Source organism: Felis catus, chromosome E2 (assembly GCF_018350175.1).
Source record: "Felis catus isolate Fca126 chromosome E2, F.catus_Fca126_mat1.0, whole genome shotgun sequence".
Classification (NCBI taxonomy): domain Eukaryota; kingdom Metazoa; phylum Chordata; class Mammalia; order Carnivora; family Felidae; genus Felis; species Felis catus.
Window position 1 is genome coordinate 44650517 of NC_058382.1, and position 14786 is coordinate 44665302.

A 14786-nucleotide genomic window follows, 5' to 3' on the forward strand; every position below is an offset into this window, starting at 1 on the left:
TGAGTAAGCTAAGTGTAAATATTTATATTTACTAGCATTTTCATGGAGAAACTCAGGATGGTTACACACAAAAATTATTAAATAATTATCTGGGGTGGGTGGATGGAAAATGGGGAGAAAAGGTGGGCAGGAGACTTTTTATTCAGATGTTTACTTTTTTTTTTTTTAAGTTCTGAACTATGTGAATGTATTAGGGACTTAAAAAATTAAATTAAAAAATTGCCCCTTCTACTGTCCCTTATCTTAATTTTTTAATTTACCATTTAGGGGCTCCTGGCTGGCTTAGTTGGAATAGCATGTGACTCTTGATCTAGGGATTGTGAGTTCGGGCCTCATGTTGGGTGTAGAGATTACTCACAGGAATAAATAAATAGATGTTTTGTTTTGTTTTTTTTTAATTTTTTTTAACGTTTATTTATTTTTGAGACAGAGAGAGACAGAGCATGAACAGAGGAGGAGCAGAGAGAGGGAGACACAGAATCTGAAACAGGCTCCAGGCTCTGAGCTGTCAGCACAGAGCCCGACGCGGGGCTCGAACCCACAGACCGTGAGATCATGACCTGAGCCGAAGTCGGACGCTTAACCGACCAAGCCACCCAGGCACCCCAATAAATAGATCTTAAAAAAAATTATCAGTTAATCCATAGCCATTGTTTACTTCTCCAGCCTCACCCATGAGAAAGTTTCTACTTAAATACATGTGGATGATGGTTAATACAAAGTATATTAGTGCACATAAATAATATCTTAATAAAGAGGATCTTAAAAATATATTAGCAGTTAATCTAATCACAAAGTAACTTTATGTGCCTTGCTACTCATCCTCAACAGACTGGATAAAGGCCATTGACCAAAGACAATTGGAGAATTCCTAGGGCAAAACCATCCTAAAGGAAATTGTGTTTATGGAAACATGATGATTTTTTTTTAATGTTTATTTATTTTTGAGAGAGAGAGAGAGAGACAGAATGAGGGGCAGAGAGGGGCAGAGAGAGAGGGAGACATAGACTCCAAAGCAGGCACCAGGCTCTGAGCTGTCAGCACAGAGCCTGACATGGGGCTCGAACTCACAAACTGTAAGATCATGTGCCAAGACGAAGGCAGACGCTTAACCCACTGAGCCACCCAGGCTCCCTGATAGTCTTTTTTTTTTTTTTTCTTTATTTCTTATGTTTAAATCTTTGATCAGGCTAGAGTTTCTCCTGCCAAATGGACATGTAGCCAAATTATTATTTTCCAGAATTTTTTTTCTGGAAAAATTCCTGAAAAAACATTATTTAATTATTACTTTGTTTCAGCACTGTAAAAGCCCCCCCCCCTTTTCCTCAGTGATTTAAGATAACATTTTTACCTCGTCTTCTTTTTTTTTTTTTTTTTAACGTTTATTCATTTTTGAGAGACAGAGAGACAGTGCATGAATGGGGGAAGGGGAGAGAGAGGGGGACACAGAATCCGAAGCAGGATCCAGGCTCTGAGCTATCAGCATAGAGCCCCATGTGGGGCTCGAACTCATAAACCGTGAGATCATGACCTGAGCCGAAGTCAGACATTTAACTGACTGAGACACCCAGGCGCCCCTTTACCTCATCTTCTATTCTTTTTTTTTTTTTAATTTTTTTTTAACGCTTATTTATTTTTGAGACAGAGAGAGACAGAGCATGAACAGGGGAGGGGCAGAGAGAGAGGGAGACACAGAATCTGAAACAGGCTCCAGGCTCTGAGCTGTCAGCACAGAGCCCGACGTGGGGCTCGAACTCACGGACCGTGAGATCATGACCTGAGCCGAAGTCGGCCGCTTAACCGACTGAACCACCCAGGCGCCCCTTCTATTCTTTTTTTTAAAGTAATCCCTAGTCCCATCATGGGGTTTGAACTCATGAATCTGAGATCAAGAATCACATGTCTACCAAATGAACCAGCTGGACACTGCCCCTACAATACGTTGATTGTATTTTAAGTCTCTGTTTTGTTTTATTGGTCTATTGATCACACACACTATTGGTAAGATTTTATAAAAGCACACATCCTCACACATTGTGGGTAGGTGTGTAAATCAATACATCCCATATGAAGGGTAATTTGCTTATATTTATATACACATTATTATAAATAGACACACACATCTACTTATACACACATTTTTTTCTTTTTGAAACATGTGAATGCATTTATTACATGTTAAGAATAAATTAACATATACCAGCAGGAAAAAAAAAAAGTTGGTGTTCTGAGGCCAGGAAAATCAACCCAGGGTAGAAAAGCGTCCCTGTTAATGGCTATTTACACAGGGATTGTTTCTTTCATTTCTAGAAATGAGACTGGGCTGGGCTGTTGGGGGTTGGGCCCCAATGGCATAAGACTGAGTAGGATGGTCCTGGGTAAGCTCCAGGAGGGTCCACCCAACAGGCCAGGGAGGTCTGGCTGAACTGAGGGTTGGAACAACTCTAGGATGCTTGCAAGCAAACCCTCCCCAAAACCATACCCTGGAGGATATGGGCTTCTAACTTTGCATCAACTTCCTGAAGCTTCCCTGACACTGGATGACCCAGGCTTGACCCTAGGAAGGGAAGAAGAGTGTTGGACTATGATGGCTTTAAGAGTTTGTCTTCCCTCTGGCGGGGAAACATAATACATTGAGAAGGGCAAGAACAAATTTGAGGGCCACCTCATCGTATTCCATGCCTGGAACAGGAAAGGGGACCCCTGCAGCCCCTGCAAGAAGGAAGGAGAACACAGGAGGTATATTTGATGTCTGCAAAAAATGAGACAGAATCCTTGTTTCTTGCTCTATTCACATGGAGCACGCACAGTGTTTTCCTTGAGAATTTCCTGTTCCAATTCCACTATTTATACAAAAACAGTAGAATGAGCTTGCAAGGTAAATAAGGACTTCCCTGGAGCAGTACTCACACACTGATCCTACTGTTGTCTGTGATAAATTTTGGATCATGCCCCTGAAGAGCAGGGAGATTTTCTAGTACATGACACAGCAAAAGTAAAATGTTAATGCTCAAAATGTTTTATGTGGTGGGGTGCCTGGATGGCTCAGTTAGTTAAGCATTCACCTCTTGATCCCAGCTCAGGCCTTGATCTCAGAGTTGTGAATTCAAGCCCTGCGTTGGGCTCCACTCTGGGCATGAGGCCTACTTAAAATAATAATAATAATAGTAATAATAAAAATATTTTTTAAATGTTTTATTTTATATTTGAGACAGAGCACAAGCAGAGAAGGGGCAGAGAGACGGAGACAGAATCTGAAGCAGGCTTCAGGCTTTGAGGTGTCAGTACAGAGCTGATGCGAGACTCCAACTCATGAGTAGTGAGATCATGACCTGAGCTGAAGTCGGATGCTTAACCAACTGAGCCACCCAGGAACCCTGATAATAATAAATAAAAATGTTTTATATGTGCCACCTTTCTCTTAGTAAGTTTCTTTAGAAGGTGGGTCTTATTTATAGCATCTAGAAACAATAACACCAAAATAGCCAGCATTTACTGAGGACTCTCTGTGGCAGGCACTGTGTTGAGTCTTTGTTTAATACTCATGTTGACACAGTACTTAGCTGTAGTAACTCAGTAAGTATCAAAAAGTTTGGAGAAAACTATCAAGGGCATTCAAGAATGGAAAATTACAGCCAATATTCCTCATGAATATAGAGGGAAAGATTTTTTTTTATGTTTATTTATTTTGAGAGAGAGGGAGAGAGAGAGAGAGAGAGAGAGAGAGAGAAAATCCCAAGCAGACTCCACACTCAGCGCCCATGAAGCCCAACATGGGGCTGAATCCCACGACTGTGAGACCATGACCTTAGCCAAAATCAAGAGTCGGATGCTTAACTGACTGAGCCACCCAGGCACTCCAGATGCAAAGATCTTTAAAAAATACTAGTGAATTAAATCCGGCAATATATAGAAAAGGCTAACGTCATAACCAAGTGGAGTTCATCCCAGGAATGCAAAGATGGTTTTTTAACATTTTTTTAAATGCTTATTTATTTTTGAAAGACACAGAGAGAGAGGCAGAGAGTGAGCAGGGGAGGGGCAAAGAGAGAGGGAGACACAGAATCTGAAGGTGGCTCCAGGCTCTGAGCTGTCAGCACAGAGCCTGACGTGGGTGGGGCTCCAACTCATGAACCGTGAGATCATGAGCTGAGCCGAAGTCAAGTGCTTAACCGACTGAGCCACCTAGGTGCCCCAAAGATGGTTAAATTTTTGAAAACCATTCAAAGTAATTCACCCTATTAACACAATAAAGGAGGAAAAATCATATGATCATCCCAAAAGATGCAAAATATATATATTTGACAGGATTCAATATCCTTTTATGATAAAAAAAAAAATAGGAAACTAGGAATCTAGGGGAATTCTGCCTTGTTCCTTCTGATGAAGGACATCAACTGAAAAACCTATAGACAATATCATATTTAATCATGGAAGACTTGAATGCTTTCCTCCTACATTTGGGAACAAGGCAAGGATGCTCATTTCACCGTTTTTATTTAATGTTGTACTAGAAGTCACAGCCAGTGAAAGAAGGCAAGAAAAAAAATACACAGATTAGAAAGGAGGAAGTAAAATTGTCCCTATTAGCAGATAACATGATTGCTACATAAGTTATTCTAAGAAATACACAAAACAACCACTAGAACTCTAAGTGAATTTAGCAAGATCACAGGATACTAAGTCAATGTACAAAATCAATTATATTTCTCTGTTACAGCTGCAAACAATTGAAAACTGAAATAACTCCCATTTGTAAAACATTTAGGAATAAATTTAACAAAAGATGCAAAAGACCTTTATGCCAAAAACTACAAATTAAAATAAGATTCAAATAATGAAGCAGTATACCACGTTTGTGGATTGGGAGAGTCAAGGCTGTTAATATGTTTATCTCTATATGTTCGTCTATAAGCTGATTTATAGAATTAACAGGCTGATTTAAAAATAATTTTAGATTTACAAGAAAATTGCAAAAATAGTACAGAGTGTACTTGTATACCCCTCAGACAGCTTCCCATAATATTAACATCTTACATTTACTATCGTACATCTGTAAAAACTAAGAAATCAACACTGGTACATTAGTTACTTTACCTCGATTTCACTGTTTTTTTCCCTAATGTTCTTTTTTTTGTTCTACGATTCAATCCAGGATATTACATTGCATTTAGTTGTCATATATCCTTAGTCTACTTAGGTGTATGACAATTTCTAAGTGTTTCCTTGTTTTATTATGTTTTTAATAAGCTTGACAGTTTTGAGGAATACTGGTCAGGTATTTTGTTGAATGCCCCTCAATTTGGGCTTGCCTAATGTTTTTCCCATGCTTACACTGCGGTTATGGGTTTTTGGGAAGAATGTCATGGTGATAAAGTGGTCTCCTCATCACATACCATGCTATCAACATGATTTATCACTGGTGACATTAACTTTTTACTTGATTCAACAAACTGATTTTAAAATTTATATGGAAATACATAAGATTTAAAATAGCAGAAACACCCGCATCAGGCTCTGGGCTGATGGCTCAGAGCCTGGAGCCTGTTTCCGATTCTGTGTCTCCCTCTCTCTCTGCTCCTCCCCCGTTCATGCTCTGTCTCTCTCTGTCCCAAAAATAAATAAACGTTGAAAAAAAAAATTTTTTTTTAAATAGCAGAAACAATTTTGAAAAATAAGAGCAAAACTGAAGGATTTACAAGTCTTACTACAAAACTATAGTAATCAAGACAGTGTGGAATTGGCATTAGGACAGACAAATCACTGGAACGGACTAGAAAGTTCAGTTAAAGACCCACACTTATATGGACAAGCCACTTTCAAGAAAGACAGGAAAACAATTCATTGGGGAATTATGTTTTCACCAAATGGTGTTGGAACAGTTGGGTATTCACTTGGGAAAAAAAGAGATCAAGAAAGCTGCCTAATATTACTAAGTTTGTGAGTGGCAGGGGCAGGGCTTCCAAGCTGGACTTTCTGGCTAACACATGGTAATTTTGAATATGAACTTATAATCAATACATTTAGGCCACAATATTTTTCTGAATCCAATTCAATCTCAGGTCATACTTGCAAAATATGTCAGTGTCTTGGGGTGCCTGGGTGGCTCAGTTGATTGAGCATCTGACTCTTGGGTTTTGGCCCAGGTCATGATCCCAGGGTTGTGGGGTCGAGCCCAACATTGGGTTCTGCACTGAGCATGGTGTCTGCTTAAAATTCTTGCTCTTTCCCTCTGCCCCCTCCCCTGCTCTCGCTGTCTCTCTAAAATAATTTTTAAAATTTAAAGTCAATGTTTTCAAAGTAAGAGACTGAAGAAATGTACCTGATTCAAGGACACTAAGGAGACATAAGTAAATACAATACATGATCCAGGATTTGTATGAATATTAATTCCCTGAATTTGAAAATCATACTAGGGTTACGTAAGAGTACATTCTTATTCTTAGGAGATACATAATTATTTGAAGGTAAAGGGTCATATCATCTGCAACTTGTTCTGAAATGGTCTAACATTATTTATTTATTTATTTTTGGTCTAACATTATTAACAACAACATTATTAACATTATTTGATATGGAAGAAATCACATATGGAAAAATATTAACAATTAGTAGATCTAAGTTAAAAGTACGTGGGAGTTCATTTTATTATTCTTTCAATGCACCTGTTTGAAATTCTAAAATGGAAATTTAAATATTAATTTAAAAAACACTTTGTGGCAACTGGGTGGCTCTGTTGATTAAGTGTCCAACTCTTGATTTTAGCTCAGGTCATGAGCTAAATTGTGATCCTAATTCCTCCTGCCATGATAAATTTATGTAGACGTAAATATTTTTGTTTCTTTCGAAAGGCTTGTTTCTTATGTTATCTTACTGTCACAGAGCCTATCACAGTACTTGTGGCACAGTAAATGTTCAGTAAATATCTCTGAAATGAATGTAAATATTAGAATGTAGTTTGTGGAATAGCCTGAGTCATATGGGATTTCTCTCATGATTCAGTCTCATTTGGGAGGTAACTATGGGAAGTTAAAATTTACAGATACAGGGGATTCCTGAAATAGTAATATGTTGAGGTACTGTAAAGAGATGGGACCACTGGAGCTTGGAATGGCAGGAGAATTTGTGAAAAAGAATCCCAGGAATTCAAAGTGAGTAGGCTTTGGAAGGAAGAAGGTGGGTGGATCTGGTCTAATCACAGAAATGGTTTTCTTACCAGCAGATTTAGGAGTCAGTGGCTGGCACACAAGTCTTATAAAAGGAATGGTGGAAAATATTAGTAAAAGAGGTTGAGATGGATTGTGGAGAGTCTGGGAGAGTGACATGATGAAACTGACATTACATGTCAGTTGTCATGGCAGTTAAAAAAGAGTAGTTAAGGATAATGCACATCAACCAGGCTGGAACTCCAAAATGCTGGGACCTCTAGCTGGGAACAGTTGAGGTGAATTTCATTTTATAACACACGGGAACGAAAATAGCATAGCTATGTTCTGATCACCAAATAATTTGTTTAAAATTCAGATCCCCTGGGCGCCTGGGTGGCTCAGTCGTAAAGCTTCCGACTTCAGTTCTGGTGATCCCACGGTTCATGGGTTCGAGCCCCATGTCAGGGTTTGCCCTGACAGCGCTGAGCCTGCTTTGGATTCTGCGTCTTCCTCTGTCTCTCTGCCCCTCCTCCGCTTGTTCCTTCTCTTTTTCTCTCTCTCAAAAATAAACAAACGTTTAAAAAAAAATCAGATCTCCTTTCCCAACTTTAAGATATAATTGATGTATAACAAAATCAGATTCTCAGTACTGTCAGAAACTTGGGATACGCCATACCCTACCTGTCCATGACCTTAGGCCAATTATATGCCCCCCCTCCTTTTTTCTAGCACTGCTGTTATTTATGTTTTGATTACTGTGTCAAGCGCTGTAGAGATACACTCCCTCACTTAATCGGCCAAACTTCTCTGCAGGGATGAGGTTATCTTGCTCGTTTTATTGGTTAGGAAAATGAGACTTAGACGGGCAACAACAGATCACAGTCTGAAGACTGCAAACAAAGATGTAAACCCGCCCTGAAATACAAGCCGCGCAAGAGGTGGGGGAAAACAAGCTTCGTGTGACTCAAGAGGTCCACGGCGAAAGGAAGGGAAGGGGAAAGAAACAGGAAAATGGAGACTCTGCCTCCTCTTCCCACACTGTGCAGGCGGCAACGCGGAGTGAAGGTGAAACCTCCCTTGCTTAACACCTGTCTATCCGTCTCCGTTAGGCGTCTTTGCAAAATCTCTGCATGTGATTGGTGAGATTGGAGGGATGGACGATTCTGATTGGTTAGTCGGACCTCGAACCAGGCCTACGCTCCAAGGATCGGGCGAGAGGTGGGTGGAACTTGAACCTGAATCCGTTGTTTCATTGGTGAAAAGAAAACGAACCAGGAACTATCCGGGAGCATGATTGGCTGTTGCCAGGAGCCCACCGACGGCCCTGGTTACGGAAGCCGGGGAGAGCTGAGCTCAGGGCCCGCCTCGAGGAAGTTAGCTTTGGAAACCGGGTTAGTGGTGGAGAAGAGGTGTCTCAGGCCCAATGGCGACTGTGGAAGCAAGCGGCAACGATGGGAAAGGGCAAGGGGTCGAGACCTCCGTCACCTATTATCGATTGGAGGAGGTGGCGAAGCACAACTCCATGAAGGAGATATGGCTGGTGATCCACGGGCGAGTCTACGATATCACCCGTTTCCTTAACGAGGTGGGGGCCCGGGAGGTGGGGCGCAGGCCCTGGGAACTGCACGGGAGAGGGGCGGTCTGGACTAGAGAAGCAGCAGGGTGGATATGTATAGGAGGGAAATGAAGCCTGGCGGAGGGCGATAAGTGGCCACGATTCCCCTAGACGAAAACCGAGGGGTCTTAGATCTGCATGCCAGCGCTAAATTCCGGTCTTCATAAGTATCATGAATTGCATATCATACACTGAGCACTTAACTGTGCCCTAGGACAAACTCTTAAGCCATCATTATTCCCATTTTACAGAAAGGGAAACTGAGCCTCCAGACTGAGGGCTCTCAAGGTCACACGCTTAACAGCCTATAACCATTCTAACCTAGGTTTGAAGGGCTCCAAACCTGTGCTACTTCCGCTGTGTCTTCCTAACTAATAGCATTTTTGGTTTTTATAAGAAGCTGACATTTTTACCCCCTGATTATGCTGCTTTTATTTTTTTTCTAATTTGAATTAACCCTGAGGCCGGAAGGTCATGAGTTGACTCTTTTGGCCATTGACATCCTCTTTGTTAAATCTTCAAACCTGTTGCAATAGATCTCATTATGCAAGTTCTTGAGACCATGGTGCAACTGAGTGATTTTTTTTTTTTTTTTTTTTTTTTTTTTTTTTTAGTTTAAGGGAATAGGATAGACTTTTAATGTATCTAACTTTATTGAGGTGTAATTGACATACAATATGTGCCCATTTAAAATGTACAGTTTGATGAGTTTTGACAAATGCATTCACCCATGTGATCAAAATCCCAATTAAGACAGAGCATTTCCATCATCCTAAAAAGTTCTCTCTTGCTCCTTGGCAGTCATTGCTCCCACCCCAATCCTTGACACTTTGAGGTATTTATATATATATATATATATATATATATATATATATATACATATACATATTAACATATATATATTTTTGATGTGTATCATGTTGAGTAATAGATTAATAATCTTGCGGTTAATTCCTTGGAAATTCTTGTGCAGTATAACCTTGTTGTAACTGAGAAAAACTTCATTTCTGTTAGTTGTTTTTGTGAAGCAAATATGCTAGTAAAATATATATTTTCTTAATTTGGAGCCTAGGGGAGAAATCACTAAATCCTGATTATTTATTTAATTAAAAAAAATTTTTTTTAACAGAATCCAAAGCAGACTCCAGGCTCTGAGCTGACAGTATAGAGCCTGCTGTGGGGCTCGAACCCACAAACTGTGAGAGCATGACATGAGCCACAGTCAGTTGCTTAACTAACTGAGCCACCCAGATGCCCCTACATCCTGATTTATAAATCTATAAAAAGTTTTGAAATGTGAAGTTTCCCAAAAGGACGTTGTTTTTAATAAATCTTCTTCTTAATGGCCAGTAAGTTAACATCTTAGAATTTAGTAACTTGTATTTGTATGGGGTATGGCCTTTTATGCTTTTAAAACAGTACTTTAAAAGTACTTTCCCATTACTTCATCCTTGGATGACTAGTTGAGAGTGACTTGGATGTAGTGATCCTTATGTTAACAGGGTGGGAAACAGGTTCACAGAGATTTTAGTCATACATTTGATTAGTGGCAGAATCTGGTTTAGATAGATCCCTTGATTTCTCTTGTCTACATAGCATTACTTCAAAATTCTGGCCTTAGGTCCTTAGGCATATGCCTCATTGTAAGTTTCAGTTGTGGGTGGTAGCGTGTTAAAACATAATTCATAACGGTAGGTGTGGTTTCATTTCCCCCAAATTTCTCATTATGTATTATGTATGTAATCTCCACACCCAGCATGGGGCTCAAATGCACCACCCCAAGACCAAGAGTCGTGTGCTCCTCTGACTGAGCCAGCCAAGTGCTCCTCTCCCAAATTTCTTCTTGATTGACTTAGAATACATAATGAACTTGAAGAAGCATTCAGTGCTTGTAGTGGATGTTAGTTCAAGATTGAACATTAGTTCAACCTTGAGTAGTGGCTGCTGACCGGGTTCCCACATGTTGATGGAGCCAGAAACATCACAGGTGAAGTTTGAGCCACAGATCTTTACCTGCAATTAACTCTTCTTACTTACCTGATCTGTCTTCTCTGTTCCTATTATCTTGCTCATTCCAAGCCTGTTCATTCATTTATTTTCTGATTCAGATATTTATCAGGTGTCTGTTATGTGCCAGATACTGTTGTAGGTGCTGAGGAGACAGCAGTGGATATGCCCTATTTATGCCCTCGTGCAGATTAGTCGATGGGGAGTGGACAATAAGCAGAGTAAATACAATGTATGCTGTGTTAGGTAGTGGTAGGTTCTAAGAAGAAAAATAAAGCAGAGAAGAGGACTGTGGATGTATATGGAATGAAGGTGTGAGGGTGAGGGGTTGAAATTTTAGGTATGATGGCCAGAGTTGGTTTTATTAAGAGAATGACTAGAGTAAAGGCCAGAAGGAAGTTTAAGGGAGCTAGCCATGTGGATATCTGCAGGAAGAGTGGGAGTGGCAGAGGGAGCAAGTTCCAAGGCCTTGAGCTGGGAGTATGTCTAGTGTTGGGAGGACAAGTGAGGGGAGGCTGTAGTGGCTGGAGAGTAGTAGATGAGGTCTGCATGATCAGGTGAGGGCAGATCAAGTACAGCTCTGTAGGCTTCATGAAAGATTTTGACTTTTAGGAGAGGAACTCAAACTGGAGCAGAGGAGTGACATGATGTGACTTCATGGTTTAACAGTATCCCTCTGCAATGTTTAGAAGAGACTGAAGGAGGGCAAAAGCCACATTGAGGAGTCCAGTTAGGAAGGAGGCTATTGTAGTAATTTGGGCAAGGGGTGGTAGCTTGCACCAGGCTGGTGGCAATGGGGGATGGTGAGAAGTATCAGATTTGGGATGTGTTTTGATGGTAGAGCCAATAGGATTTGATGATGCAATGGATTTGAGGAGTGAGAGAAGTCAAAGATGGCACCAAAGTTTTTGGCCTGCAGGTCTGGAAGAATAGGATTGCTATTAGATGAGGTGGGAGGACCTGTATCAGCTCTCATCCTTCTTATAATTGAAATACTTCGGGGCTTCTCCTTAGAAAGAGGTCCCTAATCTGAATATCCTGTGTCTGTAGGTTGCTTTTTTTTTTTTTTTTAATGAATATGTTTATAATGTTATTCTGGAGTTTGAATGTGATGATTTAGAATTGGTAATGTAATTGAATTATCCTTCCCCTAACATTAATTTTGCATTTTTGAATTAGTGGTATGGGTTTGACTTATTGAAATCATTAATGAAAACCCAGAACCTTGCAGTAGTACACATCTGTCTTTGCGCTGTTTAGTAGTATAGAAAAGTCACAGAAAAATGGTTATACTGTCTTATGACTTGGGCTAGAAAATAACAAAGTACAACTCCCTTCGCAAGGGTCAGTGTGATTTTGTGAGCCTTGGTTTCAGTCAGTGTTCTAATTTTCGTACCGTGTATCACAGGTAAGAAAAGTTTGGGCGCCATTGTCTTATGTATAAATAACCATTACTGAAAAGAATAACTTAAAATAATACATTGTGATATTTTGAGGTTTTGTATGTATTTTTTAGTGACCATGGTCATGAGTGGGAATACTACCTTAGGACTTGCCTACAGATGGGATAGCATCTTACTCGTTCCACAGTGTAGGTGCTGACTGTCAGGTGCTGTGGTACTAGGTCCTGGTGGCATATAAAAGTAAACATGTTTCTGTCCTCTTGAAGCTCCTCTTCCACGGGAGACAAAACAAAAGGAGACAAACGTTCAATGATGGTGATTTCTTTGAAGGAAACCAAATAGGAGTTGAGAAAGAAAATGGGGGGTGGTGGGGAGATGTACTTTAAAAAGAGCTTTCTGGAAAGCTTCTGTGAGGTGACTTCTGTGAGGTAACTGAGCTGAGGAGAAGGAACTAGTTGGGAAGACTAGAGAAAAGAGCATTCCCACAGTATTTGCAGAGGCAAGTGAGAGTTTGGTCCGTCAGTGGGACCCAAAGCAGCTGTGGCCATTGGGGTAGTGAATGAAGGGCAAGAACGGCCAGGGAGGTGGGTGGGAGCCGGGCCAGGCAGGGTAGGTAGAATTTGATCCTAAATGTATTGGAAAACCACTGAAGCCTTTTAAGATGGGGGTGACATTAAAGCACTTTGTTTTTCTTTTTCTTTTACTGTAATTTATTGTCAAACTGGCTTATATACAACACCCAGTGCTCATCCCAACAAGAAAGCACTTTATTTTTCAAGTAGATGATTTTGGCCAAGAAGTCAAGAAAAGGTTGGAGGGAAAAGCAACACAGAATGGAAGAAAGTAAAACTTTCAATTCCAAGAATTTGTTTGAATTGTTCTACATCTTCTGTGCATATACCAATATATACAAATATGTACAAATAAATAGGGAAATAGAATTATAGTTTGAGACGCATGCTCCAACGGAGCCAGCTGGATGCCCCAATCGTAGTATTCCTTAACGAAATTATAGTATCTATTAATTGATCTGGGTTTTTGTGTATGTGTGTGTTTTTTTTACATTTATTTATTTTTGAGAGACAGAGTGAGTTGGGGAGGGGCAGAGAGAGGAGACACAGAATCTGAAGGAGGCTCCAGGCTCTGAGCTGTCAGCACAGAGCCCAACACAGAGCTCAAACCCACGAACCGTGAGGTCATGACCTGAACTGAAGTCAGACGCTCAACCGACTGAGCCACCCGGGGCACCCCTGATCTGTGTATGCCTATTACATCAGGATTTGCCTCAGGCTGCTGAGTATGGAATTAGGTCTGTTTTATGCTACCTTCTTTCACATTTTAGATCTAATTTGGAATGATTGGGAATGTGATAAAGGGAAGTTTAGAGCAGGTACCTTTTTCTGGTGCCCAGGTAATTTTTTTTTTTAAATAGGGTATACAGGTACACTGTGAAAAAAGCCTTCTTTCCATCTGCCCAGTTCTACTGCCTCTTAAATTTAACTACCGTTGTTTGTGTATCCTTCCAGAGTTTTGTTTTGCGTATACAAGCAAAAGTAAATGTGGTCACTCCCACTCTTTTTACCCCAAAGCTAACATAACAACCTCATTGATCTGTGCTTTGCCTTTCTCACTTAAGTGTAAATCTTCAGAATCTTTACATATCCCTTCCTGGAATACTTCCCTATTTATAGAATTTGTTGTATGGATTAGAATTTGTTTAAGCAGTCTCCTATTGATGAACATTTGGGTTATTAATATTTTTCTAGGTTTTTTTTCCCCCTCTCCTAAGGGAAGGAGATCGAATGTACATAGAATAAAATTACAGAATATAGGGGCTTCTGGGTGGCTCAGTCGTTTAAGCATCCAACTTTGGTTCAGGTCATGATCTCACGGCTTGTGAGTTCAAGCCCTGCATCGGGCTCTGTGCTGACAGCTCAGAGCTTGGATCCTGTTTTGGATTCTGTGTCCTTCTCTCCCTCTGCCCCTCCCTGCTCATCCTCTCTCTCTCCCTCTCTCCCTCTCTCCCTCTCTCCCTCTCTCCCTCTCTCCCTCTCTCTCAAGAATGAATAACCATTATAAAAAATGTACAGATTTTATATGTAGAGTTCAGTGAGTTTTGACAAATGTCTCGCCTGTGAAATCACCATCACAGTATATAGAATGTATCTGTCACTCTGTTCTTGTACAACCATTGATTTGATTTCTAACATTCTAGAACAGTGGTATCACTTTTTTGTGTCTAGTGTCTTTGGCTTCACATGTCTGTGTTTTTCTTCTGTATCAGCAGTTCCTATTTATTGCTTTTTATCTTAATTTTATGTGTTCATTTCATTGTATGATTGTACTGAAATTTATCTGTTCACCTGTTGATTGAAATTTGGGTTGTTTCCATTTTTTGGCTATTGTGAATAAAACTGCTGTGAGAGTTCATGTACCAGGCTTTGTGTGGACACGTATTTTCTTTCCTCTTGGTTAAATAAAAAGTGAGATTGCTGGGTCATACTTTTTTTTTTTTTTTTTTTTTTAACTTTTTAAGCAACGTCAGGCCTTTTCTCAAACTGTCTATATCACTTTATATTCCCACCAGCAATGTATGAATTTTCCAGTTTCTCC

General features: G+C 40.1%; 1 protein-coding gene across 1 annotated transcript in view; it reads left to right on the forward strand.

Annotated features, from left to right (window-relative positions):
* The first annotated feature begins 8467 nt into the window (after positions 1-8467).
* Positions 8468-14786, forward strand: part of LOC101083640 (cytochrome b5 type B) — a 37721-nt gene continuing 31402 nt past the window's right edge. Inside the window, exon 1 of the mRNA XM_006941673.5 lies at positions 8468-8733. Coding sequence (XP_006941735.1) covers positions 8572-8733 — 162 coding nt within the window. The 5' untranslated portion in view covers positions 8468-8571. The remainder of the gene's footprint in view (positions 8734-14786) is intronic.